General features: G+C 41.0%; 2 protein-coding genes across 2 annotated transcripts in view; both read left to right on the top strand.

The window, feature by feature from the left end:
• Positions 1-762: 762 nt before the first annotated feature.
• Positions 763-6,456, top strand: rom1b (retinal outer segment membrane protein 1b; the record flags this gene model as incomplete). Its single annotated transcript, XM_080036053.1, has 5 exons — positions 763-912; positions 2,170-2,412; positions 2,893-3,080; positions 4,303-4,549; positions 6,223-6,456. 5 exons carry the CDS (start codon positions 763-765, stop codon positions 6,454-6,456), a joined length of 1,062 nt encoding a protein of 353 aa, XP_079892179.1.
• A 3,787-nt stretch (positions 6,457-10,243) lies between these two features.
• The window catches only part of ccdc88b (coiled-coil domain containing 88B), a 43,759-nt gene continuing 28,747 nt past the window's right edge, over positions 10,244-25,255 (top strand). The window contains exons 1-8 of the mRNA XM_080034966.1: positions 10,244-10,356; positions 11,543-11,651; positions 19,341-19,410; positions 19,617-19,675; positions 21,500-21,583; positions 22,537-22,677; positions 24,133-24,278; positions 24,730-24,811. Of these exons, the coding sequence (XP_079891092.1) occupies positions 10,268-10,356; positions 11,543-11,651; positions 19,341-19,410; positions 19,617-19,675; positions 21,500-21,583; positions 22,537-22,677; positions 24,133-24,278; positions 24,730-24,811 (780 nt within the window). The 5' untranslated portion in view covers positions 10,244-10,267. The remainder of the gene's footprint in view (positions 10,357-11,542; positions 11,652-19,340; positions 19,411-19,616; positions 19,676-21,499; positions 21,584-22,536; positions 22,678-24,132; positions 24,279-24,729; positions 24,812-25,255) is intronic.

Genomic DNA, 25,255 nt, shown 5'->3' on the forward strand with positions numbered 1-25,255 from the left:
ATCTGTTGTGTCTCACAGGCATCCATAGTGCCCAGCCTGTGCTGATGGTGTCAGGTAAGTCCACCTGTCATAACAGTCCAATAGTCCCTCCCATAGTCTATCAGAACAAGTTTGCTGATCAGACACTGGCCTGCTTTCCAATTGGCCCCTGGGCTTTAATAGGATCCCAGGGACTCTGTCGGGTGGATTACAATTCCAAACTCTCCACTTTGGCCAGTGTCCTCTAACTATGGGTTCAGCGGTTTAGGGGGGCGCTGCTGCTGACACAGACCCAAAGGGAAACCATCAAAGGACAACATCACGTGGAGGGGAAGAAATCGTGGGTTTCACCTTGAAAGGGGGGACTACGACGGTGGGAATAATAAACTTGAGGAGAAAATCTGTTAAAAGAAATACGTATTTTCTTCCAAACTTCAATATAGGATTTTCTCTATTGTTTTGCTGGAGTGATTTGGATTATACTTGATCATTTTGGGACAATATCAGCATCCAAGTGAAAGCCTTTGGATTATCTTCTGAGGTCGACAGTGCCCTTTACCATTGAAGGGATCTACCTGCTTATCCCCTCTACCTGGAACAACTTAGATGAGCTCAACCTGTTAAAAACTAACCAAACAACAAGTGTGAGGCCTGGACAAGTGTGAGGACTGGATCGGCTTTGTCTCTTTACATGCAGCTGGCCTCCTCTGGATTGAGAAACTTTCGACCAGATTTAACTGAACTCCTTCCTCTTCTCTCCTGCTTGGTGCACGGTAGTGAGCCATGGTGCTGTTGAAGATGAAGTTCACCCAGCAGAGGCGGGTGCACCTGGCCCAGGGCCTGTGGCTGATGTCCTGGCTGGCGGTGATGTGTGGGACAGTCGTCTTTTTTCTTGGGGTTTTCCTTAAGACAGAGCTGCTCCGTAGGGCCGAGGTAGGGAGATAGGGAAATATATACACAACCACACACACTCACACACTCACACCCGCCCGCCCGCACGCACGCACACACACACACACAACCACAAATAAGTGCAAAGTCAACAACTACACCAGAGGGACAAGTCCAAACATGCCCAACTGCCTTCATATATTTCAGTGTTTGCCTTTGGTCGAGGATGTTTACAGAGTTGTGGACTGACTTTTATTAAAACTCAGCCCTACAGTTTAATATGCAAATACAAACAGGCAACCACATAATACTAATGTAAAAAAACACACAGTGATGCTCAGGTACATCATGCATGTTAAGTCATGTGGATGTAGTGTGCTAAAATCTATTAAATCGTCAGTTATCTGGGTTCAGTGTGTGTATTGAACTTAGGGGACGTGAGCAACAGGTGAAGGTCACAACCTTTGTTTACTGTAAACCAACTGCTCATTGGCCTACATTGATCACTGATTGATTTTGATAGGTTGGATCCATTGGTCCTCACAGGAAACCTGCGGGCCATGAACACATGCCTCCAGATATTTATTGATCTCCTATGAGAGAAACAGATTCCATAACCTCTCTAGTTGTGTAGCAAAGAGTCATTGCATTGGGGTGCAGATGGCCTGGATGAGATGAAATATAGAAACACTTGTGGCCAACATTATAGTGTCAGGAAACTTGAGGATCTTTCAGTATCATTTGTAAGAACTGAAACCTTTTTTTAATGCACTTGTTAGAACAACATGTTATTCAGGCAGTATGTGTTGCACTTAAATTTTTACACATCATTGATCAAACTAATTATTCCACACGTTATGAAATACTGCTATTCCAAATGAGCATCTAGAGGCCACGATTATTATTAAACCACAGCGTGCTGGGTGATAATGCTCAGAGTTTTTTTTTATGGTAACTTAAAAACAACAATGGGGCAAAGGTGCTTTTATGGCTGACAGACTTTTTAAAATTCAGGCAATAATAAACTCAGTCCATAATTACCCTTTGCTAAAACCAGGGCAACTCATTTGTCATCATATTGCCTGGGTAGCTTTTGCATCCAGTATATCAGCAGCTAATTGAATCACTTGGCTGCTTAGGTCATTTTTAGATTAGATAAAGCTAATTGAATGTGGGGTTATTAACTGCTTAAGTGGGTACAGGAAATGTCAAAGAGGCCTGCAGTTGGCTGTAGCAATACACTCTAGGCTTCCCTTGCGGCTGCTATTACTAATGTGACTGTTCTCTTCCATTCTTGAGGTGATGGACAACACAGAGATCCACGTGGTGCCCAACATCCTGATCATAGTGGGCCTGGCCTCCATCGGCACCAACTGGGTGGCCAGTCGTGTGTGTCAGGACTCCCTGGACGCAGGCCGCTTCCCGCGTTGGAAAGTTCTCCTGCTGGCTTGGTTTGCTGCAGCCGCGCTCATCTGTTTTCTGCTCATCGCTGTTGTGGTTCTCAGCTACGCCCTGCAGGGACAGTTGGAAGAATCCCTGAAGGTAGGTGGTCAATATGCTGACTCATGATTGGGAGGGGGAAAATGGTCAAGGTATAGAGTCGGTAAGGCTTTGCTGTAAAAGCTATAGTGCGTGACTTTTTCATTTAAATGAATGTCAGTTACATTCAAGCCATCGCCCAAACGAGTTGACAGAAAGTTGATTGAGCCTATCAGGTGCACAAAACTCTGTATTTCTCGGTAGGGCGGCGTTAACAAACTGGTGTCACCCCTTGAAACTGGCGCAAGAGCTCAGAAAAATCCCAAGAAGCGGTAGCCTATAGTGAAGATTTAGAGCTTTCACCTTGTTTAAAAAAGAGATTTTGTCAATGATTTCATTTAAAATGCAGAAGAATTCAACTGACAAAATAGACATAATTAATAATTAATAGAAAATAAGTTTCAATGTCATTTGTGACATGTGATGCGGAGCAATATAAAAGGCCCTTTCCCGTCTCGTTCACTTGTCTGTCTCTGCTGTCAGGTGGGCCTGAGGAACGGCATTCGCTACTACAAGGACACAGACGTGCCTGGCCGCTGTTTTCAGAAAGAGACCATCGATCGTCTGCAGATGGAGTTTCGCTGTTGTGGAAACAACAACTTCAAGGATTGGTTTGAAATCCAGTGGGTGAGCAGCAGATACCTGGACATGACCTCCAAGGACGTCAAGGAGTGAGTGAATCACAATATACACAGATGTGAAAAAAAGAGAAGTGAAATGGAAGTTAAATTATGAACAATGCCGAAAATTGGACTGGAGTGATGAAGGGGTATACAGGGAAAAGAAGAGAAGGAACTCGGAAGCCTTCAGGAATGACATATAAGCAGACTTCAAATCCGAAAAGGTCGACCATATGTCATATAGGGAGATAAAGAATGTAGTGAAGGTGGAGGAAGAGTGTATTAAAAATAGATATGGCCTTTACTTTTGAGGTAAATGATAGAAAATGGATGGAAAAGGTTAGTCATAAAACAAGCAGAGAAGGGTCGGTCAAAGATGAAGTAAGTGAAAAGGAGTGAGTAAACAAAAAGGTCATACCATGATGACACCTGATGACACACGCTGCTCATTTCTCACTCAGGTCAAGTATTTGTTCAGCTAAAAGTCAGACCTTTAACTGTCTGAATCTCACTTTTGCTGTGCTTCACCTTGCTTTTGAATGCACCTTCTCTTTCCCTCATTTCTTTTTATGTCTTTCTACTCTTCCACCATTTCTCTTTTTTTTCTTTGTTTTTTTATTGAAGGTTCTGGCAATAATCACATAAGGTTCTTAATATATTTTCACTTGCTTTAACAAAACCCTAACAAAAACAGCAGGGGACATGTTATACAAAATCAAGATACAAGACAAACAAAATAATGAGAATAAAAAGCAACGAAAAACAAACAAAAAACACATCGACACCATATGGACATGTACATTAAAGGAGAAGTAAGCGATATGGTGCTTGGTGACTGGCGGACCTGTATTATGAACTTCGCATACTGTTTAAGTGATTGGTGTATGAATATACGTACACTGATTTGGCACTTATATTAACAAACAAATATCACTTACTTCACCTTAACATTGCATTAATCTCCAATATGACAGGGCAAAGCTCAAACCAGAGGGTTCCACAACACAAGACAGGCTGCCATATGTCAATAAATCCCTCTACATTTTTATGAAGGGTGTACGTGCATTTTTCCAGATGGAGTAGATCTACTCTCAATACCTCTTTATACCAATCGACGAGTCCAGGCGCGTCTTTGAAATCCAGAATTTGAGAATAGTATTTCTTGCTATGTATGGTAGTTTTCCAATCATTTTAGCGTTTTTTCCTTGCATTGTATTTCTCTTAAAAAAATATATCTATTTCAATAATTTCTTTCCTTCCCCCACCCCCCCAGTCGTATCCGTAGTAATGTGGACGGCCGTTACCTGTTGGATGGAGTTCCTTTCAGTTGTTGCAACCCGGCCTCCCCTCGCCCCTGCCTGCGGTACCAACTGACAGATAACAGAGCCCACCACAGCTACGACTACCAAGCAGAGGAACTCAACCTGTACAACCGCGGCTGCAGGCAGGCTCTGGTCGACTACTACATGGGCTTGATGAATTCAACTGGCCCTGGGGTGCTGTCAATCATCTTAATACAGGTAAGAAATGCATCATAGCATAGGCGACAACACTTCAGCAATACTTTAACTGTTGTAAAGAAAGAGGAAATTATTCAAGGCACAGAATGGCCAGTGATGTGATATTGTGTTCAATTGAATATTTAAAAAAATGTCTGTGATGCTTAATTTCTCCCAAACTTACAGACAAAACCCTGAGAACTTTAATTCATTGTTGTCTACTGGTGCACAGACTGCCATTCCAACCACCAGAAAGGAAACCTGCTGTCACCCATTGATTCCTGTCAAACATCATGCACTTTAAATCGTTTGTCGAATGACAGTATTGATGGCAAATTCTCTTCAAATTACAAACAAGGCCTCGAGCTGGAACAGGCCGTTCGTACACGTGTTTAACAGTGCGTCATTAAGCAATGCCTGCAGCCGTTCGAACAATCTATACTTAAACGCAGCAGCTTTTTTTCTGGTCCACCGTTGTGGCGATAAATAGATAGGCCTACTGCAGATACATAGGGTTAATAAGGCCTTGAGCAGAGCTGCAGATAACATCTGATTTTCAAGCGAAATCCAAAGCTGCTTTGAATCACGTAGCCTGAGATTATTTTTTGGATCTCAAAGTCTGGACATTTGTCCAAGTGACTGTATGAAAATTATTGGGGGTGGGGTAAAGAAGAGTAATTAATTATATGTGAATCCTTTATAGCTTTGATTTAATAATAAGAAAAACATTCATTTTTTGAATATAATGTTGCCACTGGCCAAAAGTGACCACAAGAAAAAATTCAGTGTTAATAAATCTATGATATACAGTCATATGAAAAAGTTTGGGAACCCCTCTCAGCCGGCATTATAATTGACTCTGCTTTCACAAAAAAGATATAAAAGTGGTATGTCTTTAATTTACCAGGAACAGCTAAGTACTGGGATGTTTTCCAAACAAAGATTTTTTGAAAAGCAGTATTTGGTTGTATGAAATAAAATAAAATGTGAAAAACTGGCTGTGCAAAAATATGGGTACCCTTGTGGTTTTGTTGATTTTAATGCCTGTAACAGCATGTAAAACTGAGGACTTTAAACACAAAATTGGTTGGATTATGTTGTTAAGCCTTGAACCTCATAGAAATGTCTGTTTAATCATGATAAAAGGTATTTTAGGTGCCTAAATGCAAGTTGCACTTCTCTTTGACTCTCTGCTGAAGTGAGACAGAATGGGATCATCAAAACTGCTCCCAAAAGATCTTAAAAACAAAGATTATTCATTGTCATGGTTTAGGGGAAGGCTACAAGAAGCTTTCCCAAAGGTTTCAATTGTCAATTTCTACTGTAAGGAACGTTGTCAGGGAATGGAAGGACACAGGCACAGTTGCAGTTAAACCCAGGTCTAGCAGACCAAGAAAAGTACAAGAGCGGCATATGCGGCGGATTGTGAGAATGGTTGCACACAACCCAAAGATCACCTCCAAAGACCTGCAAGAACATCTGGCTGCAGATTGTGTATCTGTACATGGTTCAACAATTCAGTGCAATGTTGCCGGCTGAGAGGGGTTCCCAAACTTTTTCATATGACTGTAAAAAGGACTAGTTTTGTGTGCCAATAAAGTTATATTTGGCCATATCACTTGGTGACACTTGGTGACACAGATTCTGAGATGCAGTTTTATAGCATATTCTTTATTGCTTCTTCTCTGTTCCAGATGTCTGTGCTTTTGAGTCTGCGCTTCCTGCAGACGGCCGTGGAAGGGGCCATGGCTCTGGAGGACCCGCAGGGCGACAGTGAGGGTTATATTCTGGAGAAGGGTGTGAAGGAAACCTTTGAGGAGCTCAAGGCATATGCTCTTGTTGTTCTGAAGTCCGGGCAGGTTAACCCCACCGCCGACGCCACCGAAGAGACCCCTGAGGCTGCAGACGTCGAGAAGGCCGCCGAATAAACAGCGGAGAAGGCTGCTCGCCCTTCTCCTGACAGCTAAAAATGATTTAAATATGAGCTGAGGAGGAGGAAGGGATGCAGGAAGGGAGGCTGGGAGAGGCTGTGTGTGTATCTGAGGTTTCTCGGTCATGTGAGTTGGCTGGTGGCGGGTAGAACAACTGTTGATGTTAGTCCTGATTTAAGCTCAACCAATGCAGCAGCCGCCGCCAAACCATGGCAACAAATAGGGGAATATTATCAGGCCCTGCACAGACACCAAAGCAAACATCTCCTCTGTGCAGGACCCCGAGAATGTGTCACTTTTTGTGTGATGTTCATGTGTAGTAATAGTTTGATTTTTCGTAGAAGAGAGAACATTCCGTTTTAAATCAGTGGCGTGCACAAGGGCAGGGGTGAAAAATTAAAAAAAGGGCAACAGCCCTCAAATATTGGGGTGAATATTAGTTTTGGACACACACACACACACACACACACACACACACACACACACACACACACACACACACACACACACACACACACACACACACACACACACACACACACACACACACACACACACACACACACACTGAAACACACCCTCAGATGTGACATTAGGGGCCAACAACGGGTGTGGAAGTGTCAAACCAAATATGCATATTTATAAGATTGCAGGTGTTATTGCCTCCCATGCACCCCCTGTGCACGCCCCTGGTTTAAATGTGTGTAGGGTTCACACACACACACACACACACACACACACACACACACACACACACACACACACACACACACACACACACACACACACACACACACACACACACACACACACACACACACAATGAGTTCATTACCATGCGAACTGTATTATTTATTCTCCAAGCTGTAGAGCTGTAGAAAACTGCAATGAAATGTTTTAGGAACCTGTTAAAATGGCAGCGCACATGAATTATATATTAAAGGTAGATGTTTTTAACTGCTTTGTAGTGTCTGCTTCCTTTTGTGCATGTGACATAATAGAGGTGCGAATTCCCTGAGTATGGTTTTATCTGAGTTGAGCAAGGAGAGTTGGATTAAGTGTGTGTGTGTGTGTGTGTGTGTGTGTGTGTGTGTGTGTGTGTGTGTGTGTGTGTGTGTGTGTGTGTGTGTGTATGTGTGGTGTCCTATACGAAACTGTCACCTCGTCCATTCTGGTAGCTCTGAAACAATCTGATAATCCTGGTGGAATTAATCCTGGAACTGCTGCAGCAGTAGCAGCAGTGGCATCATCTCACACTGACAACACACTCACTCACACAGAGACAGAAGCAGCACATGCACTGATACAACTTGCTGGAAGTACATTTTGTAAAGCAAAACAGTTTTTTAATGCTTTTTTTATTTGCTAAGAATATATATATCCCAGCAACACTACAGTGAGTGTCATCTGTGTGCTTGTTCTTGTTTTTTAAAACTATATCACAAATTGGTTTCAAGCTTAGTCACTTCCTAAAAAAACATTACCTATAATAATTATAGAATTAATATTACAGCAATGTGAGGTAGAAAGTTAGCTACAAACCCATATTAAAACTAGAAACTGTCCCTACAAAACAACAAACATTGTGCAACTGATATATAGATCATTTCTTAAAATAGTGTTCCCTGAACAGGAAGTGTCGCACCAAAATAAAAGTAGGGCTGCTTGGTTACACTTCCCATTGTTATGGTAATAATGTTATTCTTTATATATAAAAATAGGAACTTTGATTTGAAACCACCAGAGGTCACTATTGCACAGTGCTTGAACATCTTTTAACGAGCAACACTACAGCTCTGATAACCTGGTGGCAGCAACAGTCAAAAGATTTGTCATTTGCACAGGAAAACCTATTAGTTATTTAATAACTTTTTGTTGAAGACTGGAAGCAATCTGTTCCGTTAAAAAAGAAAATAAATAGGCCTAGTAAGGCATGCAGCAACATGTTTTTATATTTTTGTCGTAAAACAAATACATACATTTCAGAGCAGCCATTTGTATAGGCCCTGTAGCATATACATGGCATTAATAAAATAAAATAAAAATAGGCCCGTTTTGATATTGTAAACAGACAATGAGGCCCATATTGAGTCATGTAGCGTATGTTAAGCTTCCTGTGTGGGCTGGCCAATGAATGGAGGGCGTCTGAAGATGTCAGCGTTAAAAAAAAATCATGTGCGTTTAGAAAATTCCGGTGTGGTTTTGCAATGAAACTAACTGACAGTCAGAGAGGAAGAGCCAGAGAGGTGGGGGGGAGGAGGCGAGCGGGCCGCAGAAAATGTCAAACTACTTCACTTGACGCTTGATGGATTCTCCCGCTTTGATTCATTACATACACAGCCTTGATAATATTTTTTAATTTGCCGTCTTCTACAAAAGTGTTTCACAGCTCTCGTGACACAACCATGGACTCCAGCATAATGGAGATAATAGAGGAATTCATGGGAAGCGCGTTGGCGCAATGGGTACGTCATTTATCATTTATCACTTTCTCTTAAAGGAAAGGTCATCACTTTTCTAAAGAGGCAAAGAGAGAGGAGAGTTAAACAGGCGGGCTGGGGAGATGGGCCTACTAGGTACAAATCCGCTTTACAGGGACTTGTTGTTCCACTGTAAACAGTGACAGTGACAGGCTGTAAACCCTACATTATTACCAGTCACAAATAGGCCTACATAGGTATCTTTTAGAGCAGTCTGCTTTCCAGTTCTATTCACCCAATTAAATGTAAAAGTAGGATAGCAATGAATAAAAAATAGCCTAGATACTGCTTTCGTACTATTGTGTACAGCAAAACAAACACCCTACTTCTCCTTTTGGCAGCTTCCCTTGCCTCTTAATGACCAGGGTTTTTTTCTTCTTCTTCTCCTTGCCTTGAAACTTCCGTGTCCCTGGGCTGTTTCTCATTTGAAGATAATACAATGTTATCTACTACTGTGTATTCAAGATAATATAGTATGACTAAAAAGCTGTTGAGGATTTGTTGCGTTTGCAACAGACTGAATTTCCAGCTGGGTTTTCCACATGGGAAACCAATCAACCCGAGGGGATTTATTTCCCCTTCTGGTCAATGAACAGTATTTACGATATAATGCGTTCACTGTCCTCCTAAGCCTTGAAGGGATATTCTGTTTATGGTTGCCCTCATCCAAAGCGGGGGTCAGAGGTCAGGTTCAGCAGGATGCCCGCAGCCAGAGCAGGTATAGTGTTTGTTCAAGGGCACTTCAGCATGGCATATTCACTGACATGAGAGCTCTACACTGTGCTTCACACACGCTGAAGGACACCCACTGTTTCCATTCTGGCACCTTACTTAGCATGACGCACAGGGTCTCGAGATGCCCTGCCTCACCTTATCAGCTGAACCAACTCCTGCTTGTTAGTCTGTTTACAGACAGAGCAGTTTTGAGAAGGTGCAGGTGGGAATAAACCTCGTTATATTGTAGTTTGCTTTGGCACAACTCATCCTAGCATAGAGTGAGGAGTTGGCTGCGGTCCTGCTTGGCTGCCTGTCACTATGAGGTGCTTCCCAGTGTGAGAGCACAGATCCCACCTGTCCAGACAGGTGCACACACTCAAGTGGCTTTCTACACTGTGAAAATGTTTTCACCTCTCCATCTCCCTCCCTCGTCTCTATCTCTTTTCTCTACCTAATTTGGGCTCCTGTCTTCGTCCTTCTTATTGTTTACTTCCAGCTCCTGGTACTAACTCATGATTGCTTTCTCGGTACACACAACATAATCCCTCCAGGTTCAGCTGTTTGAGAAGATGGTGGAGAGGGAGGACGGCATCTCGCTCTACAGCCAGTACATGGAAGTAAACTCCACTTCCCAAAGCACCCGGGAGCGCTACCTGAGATTGACCAATGGGATTTTCCTCAATGAGGTCATGAGGATCATGTAAGATTGATTGAGCTTTGACTTGCATTTCCGTGCCACTAGTGACCACTCGACAAAGGTGAATAATGGGAATTAATAACTAATTTTATGAACATTTCCCAGTCAATCTGTAATGTAAAAATAAAGTAATCATTGGCAGATTCACTTCACACATTAATGCAAAAATTGTCCTTGGCTTTTATTGTTAAGTAAAAAAAAATGTAGGCCCTCAATAAAACTAAAATGCCCATTTTTGATTGACAAAGCATATATACGCACTAAATTGGAAAGAATGGCTTTCTTTTCAGTCATGCTAGTAGGATGCATCTGTCAGTCTGACGAACAGTTTTGTTTGCTTTGGTCAAGATTGATATTTCTCAACAACTATTAGATGATTTTCCATGAAGCTTTGTACAGATATTCATAGTTCCGACAGTGTACCCTGCTGACTTTGGTGATCTCCTGACTTTTAATCTAGCGCTATCATCAGGTCAGCTTTTCTATTGTTTTATGACCAAATACCTCTGAAACTAATAACATTACTTTGTGTTTATTGTGAAAAAGCACATTAGCACGCTTACACGGCTACTTTTAGATGGAAAACATGATAAATATACTTTCTTAGCATCAGCATGCTAGCAGTGTCACTTGACTCTCAGCACTGCTGTACCACATTACCACCTCACAGAACATCTAGCATGGAAGTAGATGCTTTAGTTTTGTCCTTTACTTGCATACGACTGGATGTAACATTCATCACATGTTGTGTCCTCACATTGCTGCAACCTGTGTGAAAGCATGGCATATATGTATGACCCATTCATATTTATAATTTATTTTCCAATGAATCATAAAATGGGCTTACTGCATGTATGCCAGCCGGTTAGTCGTCTCTGCTGAATTCCTGGTCTTCATGTTTGAATTTCAGCATAACAAAACCTCTTTTCTGTTTTAACGGACAAGACAAGCTATCTCTCACTGTTTGCCGAACAGCTGATTAATTTGGCCTCACCTAAACCACATTATTTCAACAAATAATTGCATGTGGATTCCCCCTGCCTGCTTCTCAGGCTCATTATAATTGTATTCACTCCCTGCTTAAATGCACCGTGGCATAAGGATGTTTCATGTGGAGAGACGTGGTGCTGCGATGTTTGATCATGCGGCAGTAAATTCACCGCTGTGTTTTTTTTTGTGTCTGTCCCAGAGACCCGAACCCCAAGGTGGAGCGGCTGTACGACAGCGAGAGAGACGACCACATGCTGAGAGTCCAGAACTTTTCCATTTTAAACCGACACCTCAGAGCCTTCTACCAGGTAGGGGAGGGTCACAGGGGCGAGGGGGGGTTGGGGGGGTTGGAGGTTTTAGATCAGATCATCAGGAGGGAAATCAGCAGTGGTGGTCTGAAAGTCAACAGAGCATGAACAGCTTTTCTCAAGGCATTGCCACTTTCAAATGGATGAGACCAATTGAATGTATAATGAACTTCAAGTCCATTTATTAAAAAAAAAAAATTTATTCGGAAGATGGAATTTGTAAGTCTGACCCCCAATGGAAATGACTACAGATTTTTTGATTTAAACAAATTATTAGTTTAAACTTAAGTAGGCCTAAATTCTTTACATGAAATCACAGCTAGTACAGATGACACTTTTTTTATGCAAAAATGTTTTTACAAAGTAGCCAAATTTTAAGCAAGTCAGAGCTAACTCCACATCCTGCATCTTGTAGTAAATAAAAAGTGGACATTGAACGGAGAGTTCTTTTTAAACAATTTCTGCGGTCAAAAATAATCTTTCCCACCCAACGACGTAGTAGGTATGAAAGCAAATCAAACATTTGCAGTTTCCCTCAGTCCTTTGGTGTTTTTATGTGTTTTTTTCTATTTTGGATTTATCGCCTGCAGCTGTACTGTTTTGGTTCACTCTCTAGGCTCTCATCAACCCATTTCTTGATGTAGCGGGCAACTTTTCAACAGACAATCTTTTGTTAAACCCACTGTTATGTTTGCTACTTACTTTCCCATCACCAAATAGTTTGCATATTGGACTTACCAAAATGCTAATGTTGCTCTTTATCTGCTAGAATGATGTTTTAGCATTTGCTAACACATTCACCTGTCTGTGTTGTTGGTTCTGCTGCCCACAAGAGGCAAATGAAAAAATCAATTAATGACACTTTAAGGAGCCTACATACGTATTGTACTTCTAAAAAAAGTTGACTTATTTTTTAGGCATCTGTATCTCATCAAAAAGTAGCGAAATATCAAGCCATATTTAGCTCAGTGTGCATTAAAGAAATAAGACACTGGCTATAAACTTTGCTCATTATTTTTTGACTGGTATCTTGTTTCTCTAAGAACTTGTATGTACAAGTGAGATTAAGATGAGAAGTTCAAAAGTCTGTCCGCTTACCAGATACAACGCTACAGCCAGCAACTGGCTAGCTAAGCGTAGCTTATTTTAAACTAGGCACAAAGACTGGAAACAGGGAAACACGTTAACCTGACTCTCACACAGTCCATCTACCAGCTCCTTACATGCTCTGTAATTAACAATTTATGTAGTTTCTTTGGAAATAAAAGGTGTAAAAGCAATTTCCTGGAGACTCTGAAGTCTGAGTGCAAGAAATAGCACCCTGTTAAGACACAACTTGTCATGTTTACACCTACGTTTCTACAGGGATAAAGAAAAAGAGATATAACTTGTTAATTAGTGTGCTTAAAGGCCAGGACACACCAGTCCGACTACCCGAAAATGGAGACTGCCGATTCAGGGAGCTCCAGTCTTCCCGTCGCGGCCGAAAAAGTGCAAAGAACATACCAAACCGACTGCTGACTTTCCGTACGCTCTGCGCTTGCGTGGGATGTAATGTCTCCATAACATCAGGCGGCGCCAATCTGTATTGTGGCCCGAAAAAATACGGAATCCGGAAATGATGGGACGGCTCTCTAGACCATAAACATAGATAGAAATACGTATTTATATTTATGGACCATAAAGAGCACCATTTTTAGCAGAGAGTGTCGAGCATGGTGTCGAGCAGTCAACAAGGGTTGATGCATGTGAGTACTCGCTGAACGAAACAAACAAACACGTTAAAACGATGGCTAACTGTTGTTAGCTGTTTGTGCTACCCGCCTCACTTCCGGGCTTCACTGATTCGCTAGCCCTCCACAAATCAAATTGCTCCAACTGAAAGACTGCCCGCTCAAAAGAAGCCCGACGACATCTACGACGACCGATTTCACGGCACACACCAAACAGATTCGTGTCCCCGCCCCCTCCCGACTCTACGACGGCGATTATTGGGCCGGTGTGTCCTGGCCTTTAAATGTGCTGATTTTTTAAACCTGTTTTACTTTTGGACAAAGCCGGACAGAGCTGGACTGGCTAAGTATTTCTGCTATACGACTCTTGGCAAGAAAGGGACTACAGAAAAGTGAACTATTCCTTTGAATCGTTTTGATGGTAGTTTTCTCTCCGTATGAGTAATACCTCCAGAAATGTCATATTTTGCTATTCCAAACTCTGGCAGTAATATTTTAGCAGCAAGGCAGGTCATTACATACATGTGACACAGTGATTCGGGACTGCATAATCATTTGGAAATGGTCTGACTCTGGCTCAAGCTCCATTTGATGTGTTGAATAAAAAATTCTTGAATAGCCCTGTTCATTTTCTCTGGAAATTACAGCCCCCCAAAAAAAGAAAACTGAAAACACACCAATGTAATGCCTTTTTTTGTGGATGGACTGAAATGACTCATCGCAGCTCATTATGAATAGAAATTTCATGTAAAAAACATTGAAATATCCTTCTTAAAACATTTACTCAGGGCCAAATGGCTAGAAGGGAGAGGGGGTTGATGGAGGAGGGCTGGAGAAGCAGTTGTCTAGCTGTGATGTAGTAAAAACCGAGGACACGACGAAGCTCAACCATCAGTCACACAACGTACCAATATTTCGCCAGAGGATATTGTAGGAAGTTGGAAGTGTATGTAGAGGGTGATGGAGCATTTGCACGAAAAAAAAGAAGATTAAACGAAAAAATGTCCAACCTTACACAAGACATGTCGCTGCTTATTATTAACAGGCAAATGGGGTGAGAAATAGTGGAGGAGTGGCGACCTGAATTTTTTCTCAGCTGCAGTCGTGGTTAGGCTTAATAAGAATCTATCAACACAGCGGCACCAGGCATTTCATGAATGCGTTGTGTAGGTGCCTGTGGCATTAGAGGAAATGACACAATGCCCCCCCCCCCCCCCCCGCAGGATGTTTCCGAGGCCTGATGTGTTCTCGGCAAAGAAAGCCTCTCCAAGCACAAGCCGGGCGGACTCAACATGCACCACTTAGTTTGTCACACTACACAGGAACAAGAACCTACAAGGTTTCACTTCCCAATTTTTTTGTGAATCACTAATGTCCCTTTAAAGCTCAGAGCAACAGAAAAATACTGGCGATAATTAGGAAGCTCATATCAGTCTGCTTTACACTGGAATTTCACCAGGTGCACTCAGAACAGGCTTTGACACTTAATATTGCATTAGTTACAGCGTTATTGTTTTGCTTTTGTCTTTGTTTGACACTGTGTTGCTGTGTGTGTGTGTGTGTGTGTAAATATGAGTGTGTGTGTGAGGGAAATAGCAAAACTATGGCAGTGTGTGTGGTGAGTGTAAGCCACAGCAGCACTCTGCAGCCTGAAAAGGCTAAATTTTCTACACTGTGACCTCAGCCACAGTGCTATTTGTGTGTGATATAGAGGGTGAGGGAGAGCGCATTACTAACTGTATACTGCAGGATATACTCATAGTGAAGTGGCATCTAAAGCAATGTGTGACACTTACGATTGCATTCTGCTCTGTTTGTTCTAATCTATTGTTTTAATTTTTGCTCTGTTCTATTAATATTGCTATCTTTTATTGTTGAATCCTGCTTGTTCTATTCTGCTTTTTCTACTCTAGCCTATTCAAATATTTCTTTTCATATTCACTATTTTGTTTTTTGCATTCTATTCTAATCTATTTGGTTATGTTCTATTTTGTGTGTTTAAATCTATTGTATTATATTCTTTTCCACATTATTATCGTATTGCTTTTCCCATTCTATTGTGTCTGTGCTATTCCTTTTATTCTGTCCTCTTCTTATCCCCCTTATTGTTTCCTGTTTGTTCTATCATGTTTTCTCAATGATCGTGTAGTCAGTTTTATTCTGTTTCTTCTATTATATTCTTTTTAATTGTGTTTTATTGTTTGCTCTATTCAATTTGATTCTATTCTTTTTCTATTGTATTATTTTCTATTCTGTTCTGTTCTATTCTATGCCACTCCGTTCTGTTCCATATAAAAGCCGTTAATGGCCTTGAATGGAGACACTTTTCCTTTAATGGGATTTTAAATGTTAATTTCTCCTGCCTACTAATTTATTGACCTTCTACATTTAAAGATCTCTGTCCTCAGTAAACCGTGATATTTTTAAGGCTGCTGAACATCCAGTTAATGATGTTTGAATTAACATAAAAATCTATGGATTAAATCTGCTCTGTGCATTTGCATAAAGGCAAAAAAAAAGGATTTATTGATAGAAATGTTAATGTTGCAGATGGATTTCAATTCTCTTCTTCACTGCAGCCAGATGCTTGATTTCATTTTTTTCTTCAGGATTACTGTACAAACAGTTTCATTTTTTCAGAGACAGATTCACTTACGGATAAAGGCTATTTTTTTTGCTACAATGTTCCTGGAAAAACTTGTACATAGGAATTGAGAGCAACTGCCCTGGAGGTCACAGCAAAGCACAGCTAATCAAACTATCTATTACTCACATCAAAATGATGATGTATGAAATACTGCATACCAGCAAGTATGTATTTGGGCAATAACAACAACAACAACAACAACATCAACCAGCTTTTATATCATTTCTAGTCAGGGTAATCTCTTGCAGTAGACGTTTGGCATCATGAGCCATGAGCTACTTGATAACCAGCAAAGAGCTGCAGTGCCTAATATCCTATACATCCCCTGAAGGAGCAGGAACTTCAGGTTGGCTGCACATGCCCCTGCTGCCAAACTCACTGGCGATGGAGTTGCGGAAGGGAGCGCCTGCCTCTTTTCATATATTCCCCCAGTAAGCAGTAGTGAGAGCTGTACTTGTGACTCGCGTCTGTACTCTGGTGGATTTGCATCGGTGGATTGCGGGAGGATGAGAACAGGCTTTCAGAGCAGTTGGGAAAGGAGTTAGCCAACGTCAGTGAGTGTGTCTCTTTGACAGAATTTTTTTTAATTAACAAGAAGATTGTTCTTGTCTTTTCTGAGTTCAAGACCGAGTAGACTGAGTAAAGTAATAGGTAAAAGATCAGGCGGATTCCTTTGCTGAGACTGAACAAAGTCATCTGCCTGCTATTCTGGTGTTGCACCGATATAGGAGGAGCAAGGTGCGGCAAGTTTTGGCAGTAAAGCCTAGCCAGGTTTCTGGAACTTGTCTGAAGCATCTGCCCAGCTAGCTTGATTCAGCGTCATTCAGAATCTGCCAAAAGATTTGTCCAAGTTTCAAAGCAGAATCTACAACTTGAACTGAAACGAGCTGAACCACAGTGTGTGTGGGCATTCTGCTAGTCTCATTTACTCTTTATTATAAATATTAATACTTTATAGTGCAGGTCACCACTAAAAAATTTCAAGATACAAGAGTTTTTTCGACCGGCTACCCCACAGCAAGGACATTGTTACATCAGGGTACACGTGCCTTCTCATTTCTGACCTTTAAATGAATGGCTTTAGAAAAGGTTTGAAGTCTATTTTCTTACGTTCTGTGTTTAAGTTTAGAAACAAGAATAGTTATTCCATATTTGATACAACCATTGTGTGTGATCATGCAGTGATTACATGATTTATACCCAACAAAAGATCATCAACAACAAGTAAAAAGCTGCATTCATGAAACAATCACACCAAGAGACAACTACAAGAATAGTTTTTGAATGACACCAGATCCTTATCAAATATTTTAATTTTCATCTAAATTCGACTCTAAATAGCATGAGGTGAAACTGCTCATGTGGAGACCAAGCCCCAACCACAGCGAGTTCTACCAGCATCCAATGTGGAAGTGACAAAACTTGCAGTTGCACCCGGTCGCAACTAGGGGCAGGTTTCAAAAGAGCAAGTTTTCATTGACTCCCATGTTAAATATGCCGTTTCACAGCATTATTAAACCTATTTAAGGGCTGGTACAAAAAGCCATTCTAGTCTGTATGTTTAGGTCATATCTCCATGACAACACTGAGGGGGGTGGATTTTTTTCTAGCAGGCTAGTTTTTATTCTATTGGAGGTTCAAATGTAGGAATAATTAGGGGCGCGGTCTCTTGAGTGACAGCTAGCCGCCCGTTCGCCCTCACTTCGCCTCGGAGGTATAGGCTACTTCAGCTAGATGGGTGTATCTCCCTCCCCCCGACGTCACATCAATTCCCTTTTTCAGTAAGAAAATGAGGCGGAGTACAACTCTGACAAGATGGTGACACGCATAGGCCAGGACGATTGGATGCCGTTGGAATAACTGAGGTCAGCCCAGATGCTACATCCATTTCATATACTATCTATGGTGGAGACAGAGTTGTGCCCAGTAAAGCTAGCTCTAATTCAGACCAGGTTTGGCAGTGACAGTGGTTGACCTGCAACAAAAGTGTAAGGCTTCCGGGGGGAGTTTGGGACACAGGTGCGAACCAAGGGGTTTCTAAAAGTTATCCCCGGAGGGATAACCACTAAATCGCAACGCGACACTGGGAGGGGGGAGAAAACAAAAAGCACAAAGTTGTGCAGGGCCACGCAGGCTACCTTTTTAATATTGAAAACTAAAACACGAACAAAACCACCACTGCCAAGCAGCTGAATGGACACACACACAAAACAGAAGACTTAGACCCTGTTTCCACCTGGCATTAATATGTGGTTTTTAGGATCCGATCGCGCTAACTACAGGTGGAAACACGCTCAATGCGCATTGAATGCGCATTGAAATTATCCACATTCGGAGGTGGTTTGAGACCACTTATCCACATACCCATTAACAGTGGAAACGCGTATGCGCATCTCATACACATTAGGCCCCGCCCACTCAACTGCGGTGTACGAGCTGATTTCCATACAGCGCGGAGAATTCGAATCCGGATCGCAAACGCGCATAGAAGACGCATTGTTAAGGCCAGGTGTGAACAAGCATATTACATTTACATATAACGAACGGATTCCTCAGAACCACATATTAATGCCAGGTGGAAACAGGGTCTTAGACACACAGGGAGCACACAGGGAGCACACAGGGAGCACTCAGAGACAACCTCTCACTACCTCTTAAGGTGAGATAATGAGCAGCACAAAGCACTGGGATCTCAGGGCATATATCATCTCCTCACACCTGGGTCCAATCAGCCAATCAGTGCCACACACCAGATTGCAGTGAGGGAATCAGTCACCATTCTCACGGAGAATCTTCCGTTTCCTCACAAAAAGTATATGGTTGGACTTGAACCATGTACATTGCATGCTGAGCATCTTAAACAACTGATACAGATACATTTGTAACAAGCTCAAATCAGCCAATAATTATGGCTGGGATAATGTGACTCTCCACAATGATGCCACATTACCCACATTATGCATATCCTCTAACCATAGGGGCAACAATAAAAACACTTGAGGGATTTTGTTAGAGGATTGTTATTCCATCCTTTTTTATCGTACTGTTACGTGTCGGGAATACTAAGAATAATATTCAAATGTATTGTATCTTATCCGTACAGAGCCTCCTCGATGTGGCAGAACTAAAGTTAAGTTATTGGATGTCTGCTCTTTGTTTACACCACAAACTGCAGGAGCCCGGTGGAAAGTTTCTTCTGCCGTTGTTTATCCAGGTTCTGCTCTATGGGCAGAGAGACAGGACGGGCCAGACATTTTTTTGTTTGTTTTTTGTTCACTTAACTCTTCACATTCTCGTTCTTTTCTTTAGGAAGACCTGCAGCAGTTGATACTGATGCCTCTTCCAAATGTTGCCATACTGGGTCAGGACCCCCTAACAGGTACTGAAAGATAACAACACGATCCTATCAGTGCCATGTCTCTCACAATCAAGAAAGTAATAAGACTTTATATTAAGAGGCCCACATCTCTGCTATCTGTGAAACACATTAAGGTGATAATGATATGGGTGAGGGTGGGGGTCGAGGTGGAGATTATGACGGAAAATGATGATGCCGATAATGAGAGTTATAATTTGTGTCCTCAGAGGCGGCGGTGGAAGAACTCAGGAGACTGTTGCTGCTCTTACTGGGATGTGCTGTGCAGGTGATCATACGCTCACATGACCATTACCTTTTTTCCATAGTTGATAATACCAACTGGTATTTTGTACCAATGTTCACTATTTAACATTTTTAGCGATACCAGTGGTACTTGTCATCTTTCAAATCCAACACTTTAGGCCATAGTAAAATAATTATTGGATATCGGATGGATTATGATCAAATGTGATACAGAAATCCTCAAGATACTAAATTATGAATCCTTTTTGACTCAAACGATCTCTAGACTTTTTATTTATTTAATTTTTTATATAAATCTAGGCCCATTTCTACCCATCCAACACTTCCGTTAATGGCTTCTTGTTATAGCCTCTTTCAGTTTATTCTAATAGCAAAACTATTTGCCTGGAGAAAGATTAGATAATCCCACTGAAAAGGAGTGCAGTGCCTACATAAAGTGTGCGCCCACATTGTTAATTTATTTATTTTCTATTTGGTGTGAAAACATCGAAAATAAGTTCAAAGTAGGTATTTGAAACTGAAAGCAAAAAGAGACCATTTCAGATAAACAAACAAACATGTATCCTACAGTAAGCCTATGTGAAACACTACCTTAAACAGGACACTCCAAAAACCATCTCTAGTGCAGCTGACTGGCCTTTTAATTCACATGATTAGTGAAATGAAAATAACCAGTGAGAAGTTAAGGGTTATCAATTGACAGCTGTATAAACGCACACACATGGTTCAGAAAGGTCCAACTTTTGGTGATTCAGTATCTTAACAAAACGAAGCAATAAAGCCACATTGAACCAACTGTGTTAAATGTTGTCAGAAAATAAAACTGGAAAAACTCTCCATAATAACTATACAATATTGGCAATGGGGGCAAATGTTGAATGTTTTAACATAGTGGCTTTAAACTCATGACCGAATTCCTGTCAGCCTCAGTTTAATGCTAACATGGCTCACATCTTGTGAGGGTATTTTGACCAAAAAGTAGGCCATGGACAGTATGAAGTAATATTAAACTTTTATGCATTAGAATGTCACTCAGGCATGCTCACTTGCTAAATGGTAGCATCCATCATTACCATGTTAACAGTGCGTGTGTTAATTTTTTATGTTTCTCCTATAATATGGTTGAATTACTCTGACTGTCCAGACTCTCCCTGACATTGGCTATAACACACTCTTCACCCAGCTATCATTTAAATCCATCACTGCTAAGCATTGCTGATATCACTGTTGAATGAAATCATCTTCCTGTTTCCTGGACTTTCTGCTTCTTCTTCTCTTTTTATTAAAGAGATACTTTTGTCCATCTGTCAGTTTACTTTAGCCATGATACTCACTTTGTCACTCAATTGTGATCAAATGCCTAATTATTTGAAATAGATAAATCACTTCTGAAAAAGCTGTCTCTTGACTAATCCATTTTAAATAACTTCTCCCTAATATCTAAACTTCCCTCATTGGTTATTGTGTTGTGAAACATATTCCGATTGTTCTTCTTATTGTTATTAACAGGATAAGGAAAGTTGAAATTGAGAAGCTTAGACTGAGATGTGCTAAACTATTCACTGTAAAGATCATTATCCCTGATTCAGTTATAACAATACAGACTTTCCTCTAGCACCATCTTCAGGACACATTTTACTTTGAAGTTGTCCTGAAGTTGTCTACATTTTTCAAGTAATCAAAAATGTTATATATCAAAAATATATTTTTTCTAAGAAGACTAAAAATGAGGCTATAGACTTCTTTTTCACTCCTATCTGGGTGAAAATATCTTGAACATTAAGGCCACACATGTAGAACAAATCAAACTTTTCATAAAAAACATTTCATCCCTCTGTGTCTGCAGTGCGAGAGGAAGGAAACGTTCATTCAGCAGATCCAGTCTCTGGACATTGAGACCCAGGCAGACATTGCCGGTTGTATCCAGCAGGTTCGTTCAATTTATAAAAAAAACATTCATCTATATACTGGCCATCATGAGGAGATATTATCCCACATTTCTATTTCCTTTTTTAAAAAAATTACTCACTGTCTAGCCTGTAGAGAGAGAGAGAGAGAGAGAGAGAGAGAGAGAGAGAGAGAGAGAGAGAGAGAGAGAGAGAGAGAGAGAGAGAGAGAGAGAGAGAGAGAGAGAGAGAGAGAGAGAGAGAGAGAGAGAGAGAGAGAGAGAGAGAGAGAGAGAGAGAGAGAGAGAGAGAGAGATGATATAAGTAGATAAGTAAGTAAGTGTGAAAATGAGCTATTTGTTATTCTGCTGGCAGCCTTCAAATGACCTCTGGGTGCCCCTTTCTGCCACTGTAGGATGGATCCTACACCCCTCTTGTACACGTCTCCACCTCTCCACCTCTGCCTCTGTCACATCATCCCCTCTCTCCTTCATCTTTTCTCTGTCATTCCCCACTTTCCTCTCCAATGAAGTCTAAATGCCAGATTGTACTCCTTTTAAAAAGATACCCGCTGTGAATAATTGCCAGCATTAAAAAAATAACATGTTGTAAAACCAGCGTGTCTGACCGACAGTAACCGCATGTTTCCCACCAGCCTGTTATGTTCCAGGTTCTTAAGCCTCATAAATCATAAAGGTGAGAGTTGCTCTTCCTGCATGCACCCCCTGCCTTGCTGTTCATATGCCTTCCACCCGAGGACATTTCAACTGTGTATACAAGATCATTAGTTTTTCTGCATTTTTTCGGGACTTCCACAACGGAACCATTTCCTTAAGAAATGTGAGTTTCCCCCCTATGTTACACAGATGCCTCTCTGCTCAGCGTTGATGCAGCCTTCCACTGCCTGGATTGTTTGTCCCCAGGTCTGCCATTTTGTCTGACGTTTCACAAACAATTGATATTATTATTAGACCTGAGAAAATTGTCCCTGCTGCAGGTGACTCAGGATCCACGCATGGTGCTGCCCCTGAGGTGGGAAGAGCTGGTGGAGGATGAAGGTGCAGACTTGCAGTTGGCCTTCGGCTCCATGGCCAAACGGATTCAAAGCCTCCTGTCACAGAGAGACACACACTTGGAGGTATTTATATTTCAAATAGTTTTTATTAAGTTTTCAATAGAATACTGCAAAGTAACACTCAATAATGGTGGTTAGCTTAGCTTAGCTTAGCTTTGAGAAGTGTAAACAGACTTAACCCTGCATTTCAATACCCATACTATCTACTATTTAGTATGGTAGAAAAAAGATTTAGGATGTCCTGATTCTTGTGGCCAGATTAAGGATGGTTAGAAAGAACCCGAATGTCTACTACATCCGGCCGAGATTTTTAGTGTTGACAGCATTCTATTTGGGCGATTCTGACCCATAATCCAGTGCGCACCTGAAGTGACGTCACATCAACGGAGCCTCCATATGAAAACAAACGGGTAGGCGACGGATATAAAAGCAAGAGGCAAGATCAAGGCGCAATGTTATGATGAAATAAATAAGTAAAAGTATGTCCCAATTGTATGCCTACTGCATCCTAACTATATTATTTTTATCGTCAGATGTAGTATATAGAATAGGAAAAAAGAAAGAGTATGCAATTCGGAACGCAGGGTAAATTTAAGGTTGTGGAGCAACCATTTACTGTCATAAAACATCATATAATGCGATAATAAGTGAGCTTTTGGGGTGGTTTTATTCTTCTAAATGTAGGCAAGAAAGCATATAAGTGTATTAAGCCAAATACTGAATGTTGAATTGCGTGATAATGTTGACACCAATGTGAGAAATACAGGAAACTGAATAACATATTGAATAATACATCAAAATCTACCATCTAAATCTTAGATGGGGTCAGAACCAGATGGTTGCCCAGTGGTTTAAGACCCGTGCCAGACACTATATTACTGCTGGGGATCTTTGATGCATAAGAATATGTTTGACATTTTTGTATGAGACCTGTATAATGTTTTCCATGACACCAGCATAATAATAAGAACATTCTGAAAAAAACAACAACGGCATGTCAGTGCCCACCTCAACTATGTGAATAAAAAAAGACAGTAAATGTATTTTGAAATATTCCATGAGGTCAAGGAGATTTTTTTTGTCTTTAAAACGGTTAAAACCTGAAGACCTAGACACAATGTTTGCCCCTTATACTGTATGGGTTTCACTGAGACCTGTTAATAGTTTTTTTGGGATTTAAAAAGGTGTAATAAAGGAATTATGTCTGAATTGAATTATGAACAATGTTCCAAACCTTTAGTTTAATATTAGATCAGAACAGAATAAGCTGTAACAATTTGATCAAATAAAATCAAATAAGCTCTAATGAAACAAGGGTTCACCCTGGTCTTTTATTTGAATTGAGTTTTATTTGAACCAAGGAGGTGGACTGTAACTGCAGTGCAAAATGGAAAGGCATTCTATATCAATCTGTTCAAGGGATTAGAGGATGTTCTTTACAATTCTTTCTTTTCCTCCATCTTCTTTAACCCCCCCTGCCCCTCCCACCACGTATTTCATCCCATCTCTCTCTCCCAGAGGATGGCAGAACTGTGTCGGGAGCGGGAGGTCCAGTCTGACTCAAACATGGGGCCCCTGGGTGGTCTCAGTCAGGAGCAACCGCAAGGTCTGGCACTCCAGCTGGCAGACAGCAAGGCCAAACTCCGCCGCCTTAAACAACAACTGTGAGTGTGTGGGGGTGTGAGTGTGTGTGTGTGTGTGTGTGTGTGTGTGAGGGTGATGAAAAACTCAAGGGAACCTTTAGAAAAGTTGCGATAAAGGTCAGCATGAAAAATGTGCAAATGATTTTGTCACACTTTGCAACACAAAACTGAGTTGTTGCTCAGCAACTAGACAGAGGGGCAAATCAGGTACTCACTGCTATAATAGGAGTTCACATAGTGTATTAAATATAAACTTTATCATAAAGGTCACTGTGGCCAATTATAATTAGATATAGTTTTTAAAATATACTTTTTTTTCATTATTCCTAGCAATCATAACATGGTCTAATTTAACTTATCAGCTAATCACAGACAGGGCTCAAATAAAGAAAACATCAGCAAAATACATTTGTAAAAATTGTGCAATTACATTTTCGGTGATGATGGATTTATGTTTGACTTATTTTTTTAGGGAAGATAAAGGTGATCAGATATTGGATTACACGCAGGAGATTCAAACCATGGAGGAACAACTCAAGAAACTTCAGAAAGAGGTACAGACAGCCTGATTGGCAAGATTGGATTCCGGGAGACCTGATGTTCTGTTTTCTTTATTCCTCTGTCAAAGAGAAAGAGACAGCCTTAGCTTTGCATACACAGAAAAACTTAATTACGCATACAACTAAACTAGTTTGGCAATGGCTATAATGGACTGTAGATTAAGTCTAAAAAGCAATTCAGCACAGCCGACAGCGCAAGGCACAGGTGGCTTTTAAAAGCCAATAAGTCGATTCCTTTTAGGTTTTCTGTATTTAAAATAAATTGGACTGCACACATTGCAGCCAGCTGCAGTACTGTCAAGATGAACATTACTGTTAACCTTCGCTGCCAGACTCAGACTCCAGAACAAAACTACAGGCCAATTACGGGTCATCTAAGGTCACAATGCTCCCACATTGAAAAGAAATTGACAAATAAACCCAGTGTGTGCGTAATCG

Source organism: Ammodytes marinus, assembly GCF_949987685.1.
Source record: "Ammodytes marinus genome assembly, chromosome: 10".
In the NCBI taxonomy this organism is placed as follows: domain Eukaryota; kingdom Metazoa; phylum Chordata; class Actinopteri; order Uranoscopiformes; family Ammodytidae; genus Ammodytes; species Ammodytes marinus.